This window comes from Globicephala melas, chromosome 5 (genome assembly GCF_963455315.2).
Source record: "Globicephala melas chromosome 5, mGloMel1.2, whole genome shotgun sequence".
Taxonomy (NCBI): Eukaryota; Metazoa; Chordata; class Mammalia; order Artiodactyla; family Delphinidae; genus Globicephala; species Globicephala melas.
The window spans coordinates 71,288,672-71,305,096 of record NC_083318.1 but is presented as its reverse complement, the minus strand read 5'-3'; the positions used below and the strand labels follow the sequence as shown (position 1 = coordinate 71,305,096).

Here is a 16,425-nt window from a genome sequence, read left to right as displayed (position 1 = left end):
CTACAGTACTGTTTTAAAGTATAATCCCAAGAGTGATGGAAGGAAAAGCAGGCTCAGTCTCTGTGAGCCTTAGTTAGCTATCAATTAAGATATTAAGAGGAAGCCCCTTTGTTCTTGGTTTGTTTAAGTCATATCAGCCTCAGGGGTATAGAGGACTCAGCCCACCTATTTAGATTCTGCTCGTCTTCTTGGAAGTCTGAGAAAAATGGCTGCACAACCATATGCAGTTATTTACCTCTGTCAAGCCCTGGGTCTAGGTATGTTTGCTGGATGAAACAACTGGGTATGTTTGCTGCAGGATTCTGGTGTTCATATTTTCACTTTAGGGCTATCCTGTGGTGAGGCCCTGGTTCATGTCTGGCCAGAGGAGAAGATTTTGCCACAATAGGTTTTTCACTGGCAGTGAATATTTTTATGGGCAGAAGAGTGGAGAACAAAAATGAAAACAACTTTTTTGTTGCTTCTGATACCATACCCACAGTTGAGATATAACTCAACTCGTTCATTTTCTGGTGGGGAAGCAGAGCTTAGAGAGGTTAAATGTTTTGACCAAGATTATAATGATATTCAGTAGCCAAGTCCAGGGCTCTTGTCTTCTGACTCCTAGGTCCATGCATATTTTAAAAATACCACATTATTTCTAAATTTTTAGAAGAGTTTCTTAGGCGAGCTTCTGAAGGTTCAAAAGACTACAGGAAAATAATAACCTCAGGGAGACTCTGGCTGAGTGAATAATGGATTATTTAGATGATAGGTCATTTTTCTTCAGCTTTATAATAAGCGATATTTCTGTAGTAGATTACAAGTAAAAAACATTGGAAATGTGCCAAAGATGTCATAGGACTTCTATGTTTAGAAATTGTTTTCAATGGGAATAGTTTAGCCTAGGATAAATAAACATTTTAGGAACAGCTGTCCAAAGAACAAGCAAAAGTCTTAATTTTTCTATCCATTGAAATTCATCCAGAAGCAAAAAAAGTTGGACTGAGTAGTGAGGAAAATGATTTCATTCACATAGAATAGACACTTAAAGTATTTAGGAAGACAATTAATAAGAATTAAAGAGATTCCCCTATGAAGGAAAGTATACATTTTCCTTTGGGTACATGAAAGAAGACAAATTAGTGAGGGTATGCCAGGTTCTAGATAAGACGTCTTAATTAAGATGTCAATTTTCTTCTAATTATTTCGTGAAAGTATGCATAAGCTTGGAAGTATAAGTGAATGACAATAGGTGAGAAATTCCTGAAGATAATGAGTACACCAGGAGTATTTGTGCCAACAGATGATAAACACTATTATGAAAAGTTACAATAATTAAAAGAATGGTACTGATACAAAAACTGATTGTTAATGAGCGAATAGGAAGCATATTTGAGTATGAATTTAGTTTATGATAATAAAATCAGTGACAAAATTTTAGTAAAGGTACTGAGAAGAACTGATTAAATGTTGAGGAAGAATTTTTAAATTTTTGTCGTGTAACACCCCAAGACAGATTTAAATGGAGTGAATATAACTAAAAGAGAGTTAAAAGAAAATAGAGGTAAATATATATCTGATCAAAATGGGGACGCTTTTTCTTTTTAGCCCATTTTATATAAATGAATTTGAAGAGCAACAGAAGTACTTGATTTGGCAAATAGTTATTCTAAGCAAAGAGTATGTTAATAATATAGACTTTTAAGGAAGAAAAAATGATATATCAAAATCTGGCAGTTGTGGAGGAAATAAAGCCACTGATCTGAAAGTTCTTAAACTAAGAACCTAAGTTCACATTCCATTCAAATGGGACAATCGACTTTAATTAGAAGTCAGTTTCCTTGTCATACATGAACAGTAACTTGATGTGGTGTTTTGCACCTGGTTCCTGCCAGGAATTTTACCATCTGGTTGTTAAATTATCGGCGGCTTGAAATCAGCCATGATGGGAGTATTTCCATGATGGAAATTAGCAAATGCTGCAAATCAGGACACAATTTTTTTTTTTAAAAAAGAGGCATTTACCAGCTTATCGCTTGAAATAAGATTTGGTTTGTTAGCATAAAATAATATGCAAAATATCTTAATAAATATTAAATAATGTTTTGTTTCCATAAGAAGTGAATGGTGTCTGGTTTGAGATTCCTTCATTCATGAAGGAATTTTGAGGTATACCTTGCCTTATATAGCAAATTGTGTTTGTGCGCTGAACCCATCAAACAATGCTTTCATATTGTACCTCTCAACATGTACAGTGTGCACATTACTTTTCTTTTCTTCTCTTCAGAAACAGTTGCTTTCAAATGTACAGTTTTGCTTTGGATGGTTGGTTGAAAGATACACCAATCCACCTGGCCTCCCCAGAAGTTGAAGTTTTCTTTCATTCCCTAATCTGATTTTGCTATCTTTGTTTCTGCTTTCAATTTGTCTACCATATAACCTGATTTGTGTTTTTGACATTTTATTGTAATTGACTTAGTAAACTGTTTTCTTCTCTTGGTCCAAGTACATTATTGTTTTAAGCTTTGGCCTGGTCTGCTGTTTATTGTGACTCTTCTCAGGCACCTTTGGTTCTGGCTGACAGGAATAGAGTAGGCTTTTCTTTCTTTTTTAAAAAAATATTAGACTTTTTTTTTTTGTGAAGAGCAGTTTCAAGTTTACAGAAATTTGAACAGAAAGTACAGAGAGTTCCCATGTACCCGCTTCTGCTACCCACCCCTCCCAGCCCTGCCCATTTCCCCTACTATTGATATTTTACGTTAATGTGATACATTTGTTACAATTGATGAACCTACATAGACATATCATAATCACCCAAAGTCCATAGTTTACAATATCAGTCTTGGTGTGGTGCATTCTATGGGTCTTGACAAATGTATAATGGCATGCATCCATCATTGCAGCGTCATACAGAATAGTACTGTGCCCCTAAAAATCCTCTGTGTTGGGCTTCCCTGGTGGCGCAGTGGTTGAGAGTCCGCCTGCCGTTGCAGGGGACGCGGGTTCGTGCCCCGGTCCGGGAGGATCCCACATGCCGCGGAGCAGCTGGGCCCGTGAGCCATGGCTGCTGAGCCTGCGCGTCCGGAGCCTGCGCTCCGCAACGGGAGGGGCCACAACAGTGAGAGGCCCGCGTATCGCAAAAAAAAAAAAAAAAAAAGAAAAAATCCTCTGTGTTCCACCTATGTATCCTTCCCCCTCTCCAACCCCTGGCAGTCACTCATCTTTTTATTGTCTTCATAGTTTTGCCTTTTCTGGAATGTCAAATAGTTGGAATCACACAATATGTAGCCTTTTCAGATTGGCTTATTCTACTTAGTAACATGCATTTAAGTTTCCTCCAAGTCTTTTCATGGCTATATAATTCATTTCGTTTTAGCACTGAATAATACTACATTGTCCGATGTACCAGTTTGTTTATCCATTCACCTACTGAAGGACATCTTGATTGGTTATAAGTTTTGGCAATTATGAATAAAGCTGCTAAAAACATCCGTGTGCAGGTTTTTGTGTGTATATGTTTTCAACTCCTTTGGGGAAATACCAAAGAGCACAGTTGCTGTGTTGTGTGGTAAGAATATATTTAGTTTTGTAAGAAATCTTCAAACTGCCTTCCCTTTTACATTTTCACCAGTGGTGACTGAGAGTTCCTGTTGTTTCACATCCTCACCAGCATTTGTTTTTGTCAATGTTATAGATTTTGATCATTTTAATAGTTGTGTAGTGGTGTTAACTGAAAAAAAAAAGCACAACCTAAAAGTTGAGAATTGTGTGTGCTGAGGACTTCGGCCTAGGACGCAGCCTCTAAGATAGCTCTGAGGGACTGGTCCTGAGAGGTAAGGGAGGAGCTAGGATACATAGGAGTTTTTGCAACAAAAAACCAGGTCGTTGGAACATCAAAAGATTACTGTTAATTAAAAAAACCCAGACATCTCATGTTAGTGAATTTAGCACTTTCCTGTGTGCTAAATCCATTAGCACATAGAAAGATGCAAGAGTCTGGGCTCATTGAAATCATTCCTTTGATATGCACCTTAACTATCTAGGGCCAGTATCCTGTTTTTCTCCATCCTGAATCCCCTCAGAGTGCATGTTGGGGGGGCTGCAGTGGCTAATGGCTTGACGTTGGCAGCACCCTTTGTTTACTGATATGGCAGGTGACATTTTCCATCCACAGTGTTATCTCATTGTTGTCTTAATTTGCATTTCTCTGAAGACGAATGATGTGGAGCATCTTTTCATATGCTTACTTGTCATCTGTATGTCTTCTTTGGTGAGGGGTCTATTCAGATGTTTTGCCCATTTTTTAATTGGATTGTTTATCTTCTAAGTGCATTTTAAGAATTGTTATATAGTTTGGATAACAGTTTACCGGATATGTGTTTTGCAAAGGTTTTCTCCCAGTCTGTGTCTTTTCATTCTCTTAACAGTATCTTTTGCAGAGCTGAAGTTAGTAATTTTAATACAGCTCAGTTTATCAATTTTTCTTCCATGGGTTGTGCTTTTAGTGTTGTATCTAATAAAGTCATAGCTAAACCCAAGAACTGTTAGATTTTCTCCTTCTTATAGTCTGGGAATTTTATAGTTTTGCATTTTACATTTCGATCTATGACCTATGATCCATTTCGAGTTAGTTTTTGTAAAAGATGTAGGTTCTGTGTCTAGATTTTTGGGGTGGGGGCATGTGGATGTCCAGTCATTCCAACACCATTTGTTGAAAAGTCTTTTTCCATTGATAGCCTTTGCTTCTTTGTCAAAGATTAGTTTCACTTGACTCTGTCTTTGTGAGTCTGTTCCTGGGATCTCTATTCTATTCCACTGATCTATTTATGTATTCTTTCACTAGTACCATACTATCTTGTTTACTGTAGCATTAAAGTAAGTTCTGAAGTCGGGTAGTGTCAGTCCTCCAACTTTCTTGTTCTTCAATATTGTGTTGGCTATTCTGGGTCATTTGCCTCTTTATATAAACTTCAGAATCGGTTTGTTGATAGCCACAAAATAACTTGCTGGGATAGGCTTGCTTTTTAAACTAAGAATTTTGCTTTTGCCTTTTAAAATAAGAGATATTTTTGACTTTTGGTCTTGTTCAAAGACCCTTTACCTTATACCTTTTCTTTCTTAGGTTGTCATCAACATGTTTACTACTAACCAATATAAGTAAATAATTATAATAAGTAAGCAATTGTGTGGTATTTTGTTACTTTTCTGTATTTATATAAATCTCTTTGTAAATATGTGTGTAATATGCATGTATATATAAGATTATGACCACAAAGTAGTAATTTTTTATCCCTAAAGACCTGTTTTTGGGGGTGAGGGTACTGCAGGCAGCTTTCATAGACTCCACTGGGGTCTTTTTAAAACTACATCCACCCTCCCCTACTCATCCTTATCTAAAACACCTCAGTCACTGAGTCACTGTGCATTTTGGGGGATGTTACTGTTTAGTGTTGTGCATAAGAATATAATAGAGCTAGAAAACACTGAGAACCGCTGCTGTAAAGTAATGAAACCAAACATGTATCAGCTTAGGGTTTTTGTGTCTCTTCTCCCTTGTCTGTTCTCCTTCATTGAAGTTCAGTTTATCTTATAAAGGTATAGGAGTCTTATGAGCATGAAAAAGGTAATTTTTAAATGAAACATGCTAAGAACAGTGCTATATAGAGAGTTAGCTGTCTAAAAATACTGTATTTATGTTTTATTTGCACCTTATCTAAGAGAAAGAGTATACATGCTAGGTTAATTTTTATATTTTATCTTAATTTTATATGTTAATTATTCAGGTCTTACTATATTCTTATTATTATCAGAGTTTTATAGATTTATATTCCAAGGATGTTTAATCTGACATTGGGTTTTTACAACTTGTAATTCAATGCCTGAATTGTGTTAAGAGTTACACTCTAACATTTATGTCTTTATTCTCCCATAGGCTTATATAAAATTTCAAAAAATTTTAATAGCATGTAGAGAAATAGGATTGTTTAACCTCATAAAATATTTAACTCAAGCAGTCTGGTGACATCAGGTTAATCTAGTTATGTGTAAACTAGCATTCTTACCCTGCTTAGAGTGACCATCCCTTTTTCTTAACTCTTAGCAGAATATGAGAAAAAATCACATATCTTCACCAAAGCTGAACATTATAATGAAATACACAATTTGGGGAAACCACTTTGATAAATGAAAAGTATTATTTAATTTTTATTTATTTTTAAAATATTAGTGAGTTTAAATATTATTTTCATGGTTACTGGCTTCTTCTGTTATATCTTTTGTAGCTTGTTTCTTCATGTCCTTTGTCCAGTTTTCAGTTTGGGGGTATGGGTCTTTTTCTAACTGATTTCATTAGAGCTTTGTGGATGGAGGTAAAAGTGATTAACTCTTAATAAGTAATTTTCATTAAAATTTGATTTTTTAAAAAATTGAAGTATTTTTATTTTGGAAGATACTGCAGGTCTTTGGAAGATAAACCTTTATCTGGAAGATAAATACTGGTTTCCCTAAAACTTTTGGCTGTATTGGCAAATTTCTTAAAATATGCAATTATGATATGTAGGAATATTTGTTTATGCTTAATTTATGTTTATGATTTTTTAGGAAGTAGAAGACAGTAAGGGTGAGTTTTTGAGAGGTCATTTTAACTAAAGTTTTTTCTTTTTGAGGAGACTTTAAAGGTTACAATGTTATTAAGATTATACTTCATCAGAGTCTAGAATGCAAGTGCCAAAGACTATCATAGCTTCTTGTTTAAAACGTTTATTGTAAAGTTAAAGCCAAAGAAACTTTGTAACTGTCTTATCTTATGAATCTTAATTAAAATATATATTTTGTATCTGCTGCCGTAAGTCAAAATCTTAAAAGTGTTTCATCCTCATTTTTATTTCTAAAATGTAAATTAAAATTCTAGAAACTATCTGGGTAGGCTTTTCCACTATTTTATGATTCCCAAGAGTTATTCAACATGTGTGGATATAAAATATAGAATATTCTTAATGACTCAGAATAAATTTTTAAAATTTAAGATCTCCTTTCCCCACAATGACGTTTGTTAACACATTCTCTCCTTTATAATACACAGTGTTGGATCATGAAACAGAGTAAACAAACAAGTCATTGTTTAAAATAAATAGTGTGCACTGTGTTCAAAGGACTGTGAATTTTTGTTTTGAATTGTTATTATATAATTTTAGTTCTAGAATACATTACATATTATATTTTAATTTTATGTGATACAAAGATATTTATTTTAGATGCAATATTAACAGTTTATAACATTCTTTAGATTATTATTTTAAATATTTAAGCATCATGTATGACTAACTTCTAATCTTAACCTTGGTGGAAAATATTCTGTTCTATATAAATAAGTAAGTAAATGAAGATAATGAATAGGACATGAAAGTAAGCCATTCTTTGGTATTTGGAAGTTCAGTCTTTTGTTTTCCCCCTGGCTACACCGCACAGCTTGTGGGGTCTTAGCTCCCCGACCAGGGATTGAACCCGGGCCCTTAGCTGTGAAAGTGTGGAGTCCTAACCACCAGACTGCCAGGGAACTCCCGGAAGTTCAGTCTTTCAAAAATATTTATTTTTCTTAAATTTGCAAATTATTTTTTCTGAAGTGACTGCCATAACCTGACTTTATATTGCTTTCTAGGATTTTCTTTGGGTGTTATCACAGTCACCTTTAGATATCTTGACACATACTATGTTTGGTAGAGTAGGGTTTTCTTTTTTTTTTTAAGTTGACGGAACAATTCCTTATAAGTTGGGAGTGTGTTTATTTAGATTAAATTTATTGTCCTGTGGTTATATACACACATACACATAAGCAGAAATTCAGTCTTAGAAAAACTGTGCTCTGCTTCCTGTTTCAAGGAGGGAGTTATTTATAGGACAGCATATTGAAAGGGTAGTATCTAGAGATCAGCCTGAGGGAGAGGAGTACATTCTTGGAGGTTCTCTGTGAATATTCCAGGACAAAGGGATGTCACAAGCTGAGGTTAGAGAATGGGAGGGTCTATAATATACAACAGCCTGGAAGATCGAGGTGACTGGATAAACTGTAGATAAAAGCCAGGTAGACTGCCCAGGTAGTCAAAGGAACAGAACAGGTGAAGATAAACGGCAAGCAGTGGTGTGTGCTCTCTTTGTGCCACACTTGATGCGAAGCCCTGTTTGCCAGGCACGGTTGATATCATCCCTATCTCTCCTTTGAATGATTCAAAGAAAAGTCCTATGAGTCATGTTTTATTTCCTTCATTGCACATAACTTTGTTTAGAATTCATTTGTTCATTCAATACATATTTATTGTATACCTAGTATATATACCAGGCACTGTTCTAGGCTCCTGGGATTCATCAGTGAACAAAAAAGACAGAAGAGGATCTTTGTTCTAATAGCATTTACAACAGTAGGGTAGGGAGAAAAAGAGTACATAGTAAACATAATATATAACTAAATTATAGTTATGTTGGGCAGTATGTTAGAAGGTGACAAGTGTAATAGACAAAAATAGAGTCTGGTAATACAGATTGGGAGATCTGGATGGGATTTAGGGGGAGGATACATATTAAATAGGGTGGTTATGGTTGGCCTAATTGAGTTGATTATTAAAGTAGAGTTCTTTTGTTTCTTTTATTTTTAGCTTCAGCACAAGTCAGCAAAGTGAATAAGTACTGCATTTCTTCCAACTTTCATTCCACTTTGGGGAAAAGGAATATCATCATGTCAAGCATTACGATTGACCCGGATGTCAAGCCTGGTGAATATGTCATCAAGAGCCTCTTTGCAGAATTTGCTGTTCAAGCTGAAAAGAAAATTGAAGTTGTAATGGCTGAACCCTTGGTGAGTAGAGCTGACCTATAAATCCAATATTTTCTTGACTTGCATTAACCATTATATTACAAATTTTCCAAAGAAAATAATATACTTGAAAAAATATTAAAGGAAGCCAATCTGAAAAGGGTACGTACTGTATAATTCCAACTGTATGACATTCTAGAAAAGGCAAAGCTGTGGAGACAGTAAAAGATCAGTGGTTGCCAGGGGTTGGGCAGGGGTAGGGGTGGGATGAATAGGCAGACACAGAGGATTTTTAGGACAATGAATATATTCTGTATGATATTATAATGGTGGATACATGTCATTATACATTTGTCCAAACCCATAGAATATGCAACACCCGTTGTGGACTGCAGTGCAATCTGTAGACTTTGGATGATTAGGCTGTGTCAGTGTAGGTTCATCTGTTATAACAAATGCACCCCTCTGGCGTGGAATGTTGATAATGGCGGGGGCTACGCGTGTAAGGGCACAGGGGAATATGGGAAGTCTATCTTTCCACTCAGTTTCGCTGTGAACCTAAAACTGCTCTCAAAAATAAAGTCTTCACAAAAAATTAAGGGGTAGGCCAGTAGTAAAGTGATGATCTAAAAAGCTGTAATGACTCTAGAACCCACTTTGATAAGTTACTGCAGGTCACCAAAGAACAAAAATGGATTTCACCAATGGGAATTGTTGAGACAGATAAAACATAAGAGAAAACCTAAAACATTCTGTGAGTTAATGATGTGACAGTAGCCAGACTTATAATGAACACGTAAACAGCTTTGAACTTACAGTACACGAGGATACTTAAAGAATGTGAGGAGCTCTGTGTGAGTCGAGCTTATGGTGACGAAGGAAGAAAAAGACCAAAAACAAATGTCTGGGTTGGATTCTAACGAATTGTGGTGGCTATTATGATAGATAATACAGTGGTTGGGCAGTAAGAGGGAGAACAGATGAAAGGCAAAGACTGTTTAGTTATTGTATATAATTCAGGCTGGAATGAAAAGAGCTAGGGAACTAGGGCATTAACAGTGGAGAAGTGGTTGCAGAAAAAAGTGAGATAAACAACAGAAGCAGAATCAGTAGAACTTGGCACATAATTAGGAGTAGGTGTTTCGAGTGAGAGTGAAGGGTTAAAGATTTTTGAAGTGTTAGAAAAGATGGTAGTGTATTTACTTAGGTAAAGAAAACAGGAATGTTATTGGGGTAGTAAAGGTGATTAAGATAATTTTTCCTTTGTGTATGTTAAGCTTGAGCTACTAGCGATCTAAACCATGTGGAACTATTTGATTGGTAGCTGGAGATTCCTTTTGGGAACTCACAAGAAATATAGATTTTGGCATCATCTACATGAGGGTGATAAAGCTAAAAGAGCACATGATAATATCAAGGGAAGAGAGTATAGAATAGCATTATTATTGTCAAATAATATAGAGAGGCAGAACACAGTGAACACTGAGGAAGAGCGTATTGGACTTGGAAATTAAACAGCCTGAGAACAGTTTTAGCAGGATGATATAACTTTAGGAAGCAACTCTTTGGGTTTGAAGGGAATGGATATGGGATGTATCAAGATCACGCTGGTAGGTTAGAAGTACGGTGATGATAATGAAGATGGAGGTAGAGGATGTAATAGCTAAAATTTATTTATTCCTTAGACAACTGGATTAGCGATAGGTCTTCACTGCCACTTTGAGACTCAGAGGGTTTGTTACTTGTCTGAAGCCCAAAGCCAATAAGCAGCAGAGTGAAGAGTTAGGTTTAACTCAATCTGCTGTCCTTCCTCAGAAGGAAGGGAGGAAAGGAACGGAAAAGAGAATAATGATGACCTAAGAAGGAAGGGAAGTTGAGGAAGTATCATAGGTTCTTAATTTTCTTAGTGAAGTAGGACTTAACATTACTCATAATATGATGGTATGTGTGTGGGTACATGCATGCCTCGAGTTTCTTTCTGATCATTAAATAGAGGAAACTACTCTGAAGAAAGCATCTATGAAATAATGTATTTGAGGTTTAATAAATAATAATAGGTAAAAGATCATTAACCAAAATGTATATTTTAAAGCTCTGCATCTCACTATATTCAATTTAAGTCATTCCACGATTACTTTCTGCATATCAAATTAATGTTTTTATACCAATGTATATATATTTTACAGCATGTATAAAATATAAAATTCTGTTTTAGAAATTAGGATTACAAGTCTATAGATATGAATTAATGATTATAAGACTTGATTAGAAATGTACTTACTCTATAAAATGTTATTTTCTTCATCCATGGTCTATGAATTACATGATAGATCGCTACACTAACCTACTTAAATAACGTACAGTCAGAAAGGGAACCATTTTTAAAAAAAATACATTAGAAAAAGTTTATGGAGCCTGGTGACTATGGTTGATAATACTATATTGTATAACTGAAATTTGCCAAGAAAGTAGAACTTAAGTGTTCTCACCAAAAAAAAAAAAAAAAGAAAGAAAGAAAGAAAGGAAAAAGTGAATATGTGAGGTGATAGATGTTTTAATTAACTTGAAGGTGGGAATCCTTTCACAGTATATATGTATATATCGCATTGTATACTTTAAATATATTACACTTTTATTTATTACTTATATCTCAATAAGCCTGAAAAAATGTTTATTAAAATTTTTAAACTTAGATAAAAGTAGAGATTATAGTATAATGAACCCTCAGCAATCAGCTGGCTTCAGCAATTTGCAACTTACACAGCACATATTTAAAACTTACCTATTTTATAAAATATTTTTAAACAGCACCATGTGCTATGGTCCTAAGAGCTCTAAAATATTTTATATTCTTAAAGGAATTTTAATTTTGAAATGTGAAAGTCTTCAGAGTAAAACAGTTAAAATACAAGTGAAACTTCCTAATTTGAATGAGTCTATAATATGGTGATTTTCCATCTTTCTCCTTCCTTTTTCTCCCAATGCCATTGTTACTGTCCTAGCTCAGGGCCAAGTTCTGTCATATTAGGCCATTGCATTAGCCTTCTACGCAGTCAAGAAGTGGTTCACTTCCTTCCCATTTTCCTTGTTCTCACCAGACTTTTCCTCATCTAAAATACAAATATTATTGCCTTTCTGCTTTAGAAATCTTGCTTCCTTTTCATTGCTGTGGATTAAATTGAAGTTCTTGGTGAGTCATTTCAGCCTCTTCACAGTCTCGTTACAGTTTGTGTAATGACTCATGATTCTCCTATCCTGATGTATGCTGTGACACTTAAAAGTATCCTCTAGGGCTTCCCTGCTGGCGCAGTGGTTGAGAGTCCGTCTGCCGATGCAGGGGACGCGGGTTCGTGCCCTGGTCCGGGAAGATCCCGCATGCCGCGGAGCGGCTGGGCCCGTGAGCCATGGCCGCTGAGCCTGCACGTCAGGAGCCTGTGCTCCGCAACGGGAGAGGCCACAACAGTGGGAGGCCCGTGTACCGCAAAAAAAAAAAAAGTATCCTCTATATATTCTGTTGTTCTGATATATTTTTTATTTTTCTCTCAATCTAAAATGCTTTTTTGTTCAAAGTGTCATTTTATTTTTATGTCGTTTATTTATTTATTTTTGGCTGCGTTGGGTCTTCGTTTTTGCACGTGGGCTTTCTCTAGTGTGGTGAGCGGGGGCTACTCTTCTTTGTGGTGCGCGGGCTTCTCATTGCAGTGGCTTCTCTTGTTGCGGAGCACGGGCTGTAGGTGTGCGGGCTTCAGTAGTTGTGGCCCGTGGGCTCTAGAGCACAGGCTCAGTAATCGTGGCACATGGGCTTAGTTGCTCCGCGGCATGTGGGATCTTCCCGGACCATGGCTCGAACCCGTGTCTCCTGCATTGGCAGGCGGATTCTTAACCACTGCGCCACCAGGGAAGTCTTAAAATGCTTTTAATTCCTCTGTTTTTAAACCTCTACTCATTCTTCCAACTTCCCACATCTTCCCTCTAACATAGTAATCCTTCCCCAAACTAAATGAATCTTTGTTTTACCATAATAATTTGTTCATACTCCTCGATTCTGACATTGTCATATTATGGTTAATTGCTTACATGTTTATCTTTTCTGATGTGAGCTACTTGATATCAGGAACCAGGTCTCTTTTTCCTCTGTACCTGCAGCACTGCCCTTGGTGGTAGGTGCTTAGTAAAAGTTTGTTTTTTAAATTGAATGTAGCCTTAAGAACATTGCTGTGGCCTGTGCCCTTTTTCTTCTAACAAAGCATAGTATCATTGTGTTAGCCAGAGCTTCTGATAGTTCTTTCAGAATAGTCTGACGTTGACTATATTTTATTCATTCATTTACCAGTTAATTTCAGAAACATCTGCTGTGTAATTGAAAATGAAATTATTATTATTATTTTTTCTGTCCTCTTTTTTTTTAACATCTTTATTGCAGTATAATTGCTTTACAATGGTATGTTAGTTTCAGCTTCACAACAAAATGAATCAGTTATATATATACATATATTCCCATATCTCTTCCCGCTTGCGTCTCCCTCCCTCCCACCCTCCCTATCCCACCCCTCCAGGCGGTCACAAAGCACCGAGCTGATCTCCCTGTGCTATGCGGCTGCTTCCCACTAGCTATCTACCTTACGTTTGGTAGTGTATATATGTCCATGCCTCTTTATCGCTTTGTCACCGTTTACCCTTCCCCCTCCCCATAGCCTCAAGTCCATTCTCTAGTAAGTCTGTGTCTTTATTCCTGTTTCACCCCTAGGTTTTTCATGACATTTTTTTTTCTTAAATTCCATATATATGTGTTAGCATACGGTATTTGTCTCTCTCTTTCTGACTTACTTCACTCTGTATGACAGACTCTAGGTCTATCCACCTCATTACAAATAGCTCAATTTTGTCTCTTTTTATGGCTGAGTAATATTCCATTGTATATATGTGCCACATCTTCTTTATCCATTCATCCGATGATGGACACTTAAGTTGTTTCCATCTCTGGGCTATTGTAAATAGAGCTGCAATGAACATTTTGGTACATGACTCTTTTTGAATTATGGTTTTCTCAGGGTATATGCCCAGTAGTGGGATTGCTGGGTCATATGGTAGTTCTATTTGTAGCTTTTTAAGGAACCTCCATACTGTTCTCCACAGTGGCTGTATCAATTTACATTCCCATCAACAGTGCAAGAGTGTTCCCTTTTCTCCACACCCTCTCCAGCATTTATTGTTTCTAGATTTTTTGATGATGGCCATTCTGACTGGTGTGAGATAATATCTCATTGTAGTTTTGATTTGCATTTCTCTAATGATTAGTGATGTTGAGCATTCTTTCATGTGTTTGTTGGCACTCTGTATATCTTCTTTGGAGAAATGTCTATTTAGGTCTTCTGCCCATTTTTGGATTGGGTTGTTTGTTTTTTTGTTATTAAGCTGCATGAGCTGCTTATAAATTTTGGAGATTAATCCTTTGTCAGTTGCTTCATTTGCAAATATTTTCTCCCATTCTGAGGGTTGTCTTTTGGTCTTCTTTATGGTTTCCTTTGCTGCGCAAAAGCTTTTAAGTTTCATTAGGTCCCATTTGTTTACTTTTGTTTTTATTTCCATTTCTCTAGGAGGTGGGTCAAAAAGGACCTTGCTGTGATTTATGTCATAGAGTGTTCTGCCTATGTTTTCCTCTAAGAGTTGGATAGTTTCTGGCCTTACATTTAGGTCTTTAATCCATTTTGAGCTTATTTTTGTGTATGGTGTTAGGGAGTGATCTAATCTCATACTTTTACATGTAGCTGTCCAGTTTTCCCAGCACCACTTACTGAAGAGGCTGTCCTTTCTCCACTGTACATTCCTGCCTCCTTTGTCAAAGATAAGGTGACCATATGTGTGTGGGTTTATCTCTGGGCTTTCTATCCTGTTCCATTGATCTATATTTCTGTTTTTGTGCCAGTACCATACTGTCTTGATTACTGTAGCTTTGTAGTATAGTCTGAAGTCAGGAAGCCTGATTCCTCCAGCTCCATTTTTCGTTCTCAAGATTGCTTTGGCTATTCGGGGTCTTTTGTGTTTCCATACAAATTGTGAAATTTTTTGTTCTAGTTCTGTGAAAAATGCCAGTGGTAGTTTGATAGGGATTGCATTGAATCTGTAGATTGCTTTGGGTAGTAGAGTCATTTTCACAATGTTGATTCTTCCAATCCAAGAACATGTTATATCTCTCCATCTATTTGTATCATCTTTAATTTCTTTCATCAGTGTCTTATAATTTTCTGCATACAGGTCTTTTGTCTCCTTAGGTAGGTTTATTCCTAGGTATTTTATTCTTTTTGTTGCAATGGTGAATGGGAGTGTTTTCTTGATTTCACTTTCAGATTTTTCATCCTTAGTGTATAGGAATGCCAGAGATTTCTGTGCATTAATTTTGTATCCTGCAACTTTACCAAATTCATTGATTAGCTCTAGTAGTTTTCTGGTAGCATCTTTAGGATTCTCTATGTATAGTATCATGTCATCTGCAAACAGTGACAGCTTTACTTCTTCTTTTCTGATTTGGATTCCTTTTATTTCCTTTTCTTCTCTGATTGCTGTGGCTAAAACTTCCAAAACTATGTTGAATAAGAGTGGTGAGAGTGGGCAACCTTGTCTTGTTCCTGATCTTAGTGGAAATGCTTTCAGTTTTTCACCATTGAGGATGATGTTGGCTGTGGGTTTGTCATATATGGCCTTTATTATGTTGAGGAAAGTTCCCTCTATGCCTACTTTCTGCAGGGTTTTTATCATAAATTGGTGTTGAATTTTGTCAAAAGCTTTCTCTGCATCTATTGAGATGATCATATGGTTTTTCTCCTTCAATTTGTTAATATGGTGTATCACGTTGATTGATTTGCGTATATTGAAGAATCCTTGCATTCCTGGAATAAACCCCACTTGATCATGGTGTATAATCCGTTTAATGTGCTGTTGGATTCTGTTTGCTAGTATTTTGTTGAGGATCTTTGCATCTATGTTCATCAGTGATATTGGCCTGTAGTTTTCTTTCTTTGTGACATCCTTGTCTGGTTTTGGTATCAGGGTGATGGTGGCCTCGTAGAATGAGTTGGGGAGTGTTCCTCCCTCTGCTATATTTTGGAAGAGTCTGAGAAGGATAGGTGATAGCTCTTCTCTAAATGTTTGATAGAATTCGCCTGTGAAGCCATCTGGTCCTGGGCTTTTGCTTGTTGGAAGATTTTTAATCACAGTTTCAATTTCAGTGCTTGTGATTGGTCTGTTCATATTTTCTATTTCTTCCTGATTCAGTCTTGGCAGGTTGTGCCTTTCTAAGAATTTGTCCATTTCTTCCAGGTTGTCCATTTTATTGGCATAGAGTTGCTTGTAGTAATCTCTCATGATCTTTTGTATTTCTGCAGTGTCAGTTGTTACTTCTCCTTTTTCATTTCTAATTCTATTGATTTGAGTCTTCTCCCTTTTTTTCTTGATGAGTCTGGCTAATGGTTTATCAATTTTGTTTATCCTTTCAAAGAACCAGCTTTTAGTTTTATTGATCTTTGCTATCGTTTCCTTCATTTCTTTTTCATTTATTTCTGATCTGATTTTTATGATTTCTTTCCTCCTGCTAACTTTGGGGTTTTTTTGTTCTTCTTTCTCTAATTGCTTTAGGTGCA

The 16,425-nt window shown here is 36.2% G+C and overlaps 1 protein-coding gene across 1 annotated transcript in view; it reads left to right on the top strand.

Moving 5' to 3' along the window:
- Positions 1–16,425, top strand: part of FRYL (FRY like transcription coactivator) — a 234,344-nt gene that overhangs the window by 82,604 nt on the left and 135,315 nt on the right. Inside the window, exon 4 of the mRNA XM_030880492.3 lies at positions 8,631–8,830. Within this exon, the coding sequence (XP_030736352.1) occupies positions 8,711–8,830 (120 nt within the window). The 5' untranslated portion in view covers positions 8,631–8,710. The remainder of the gene's footprint in view (positions 1–8,630; positions 8,831–16,425) is intronic.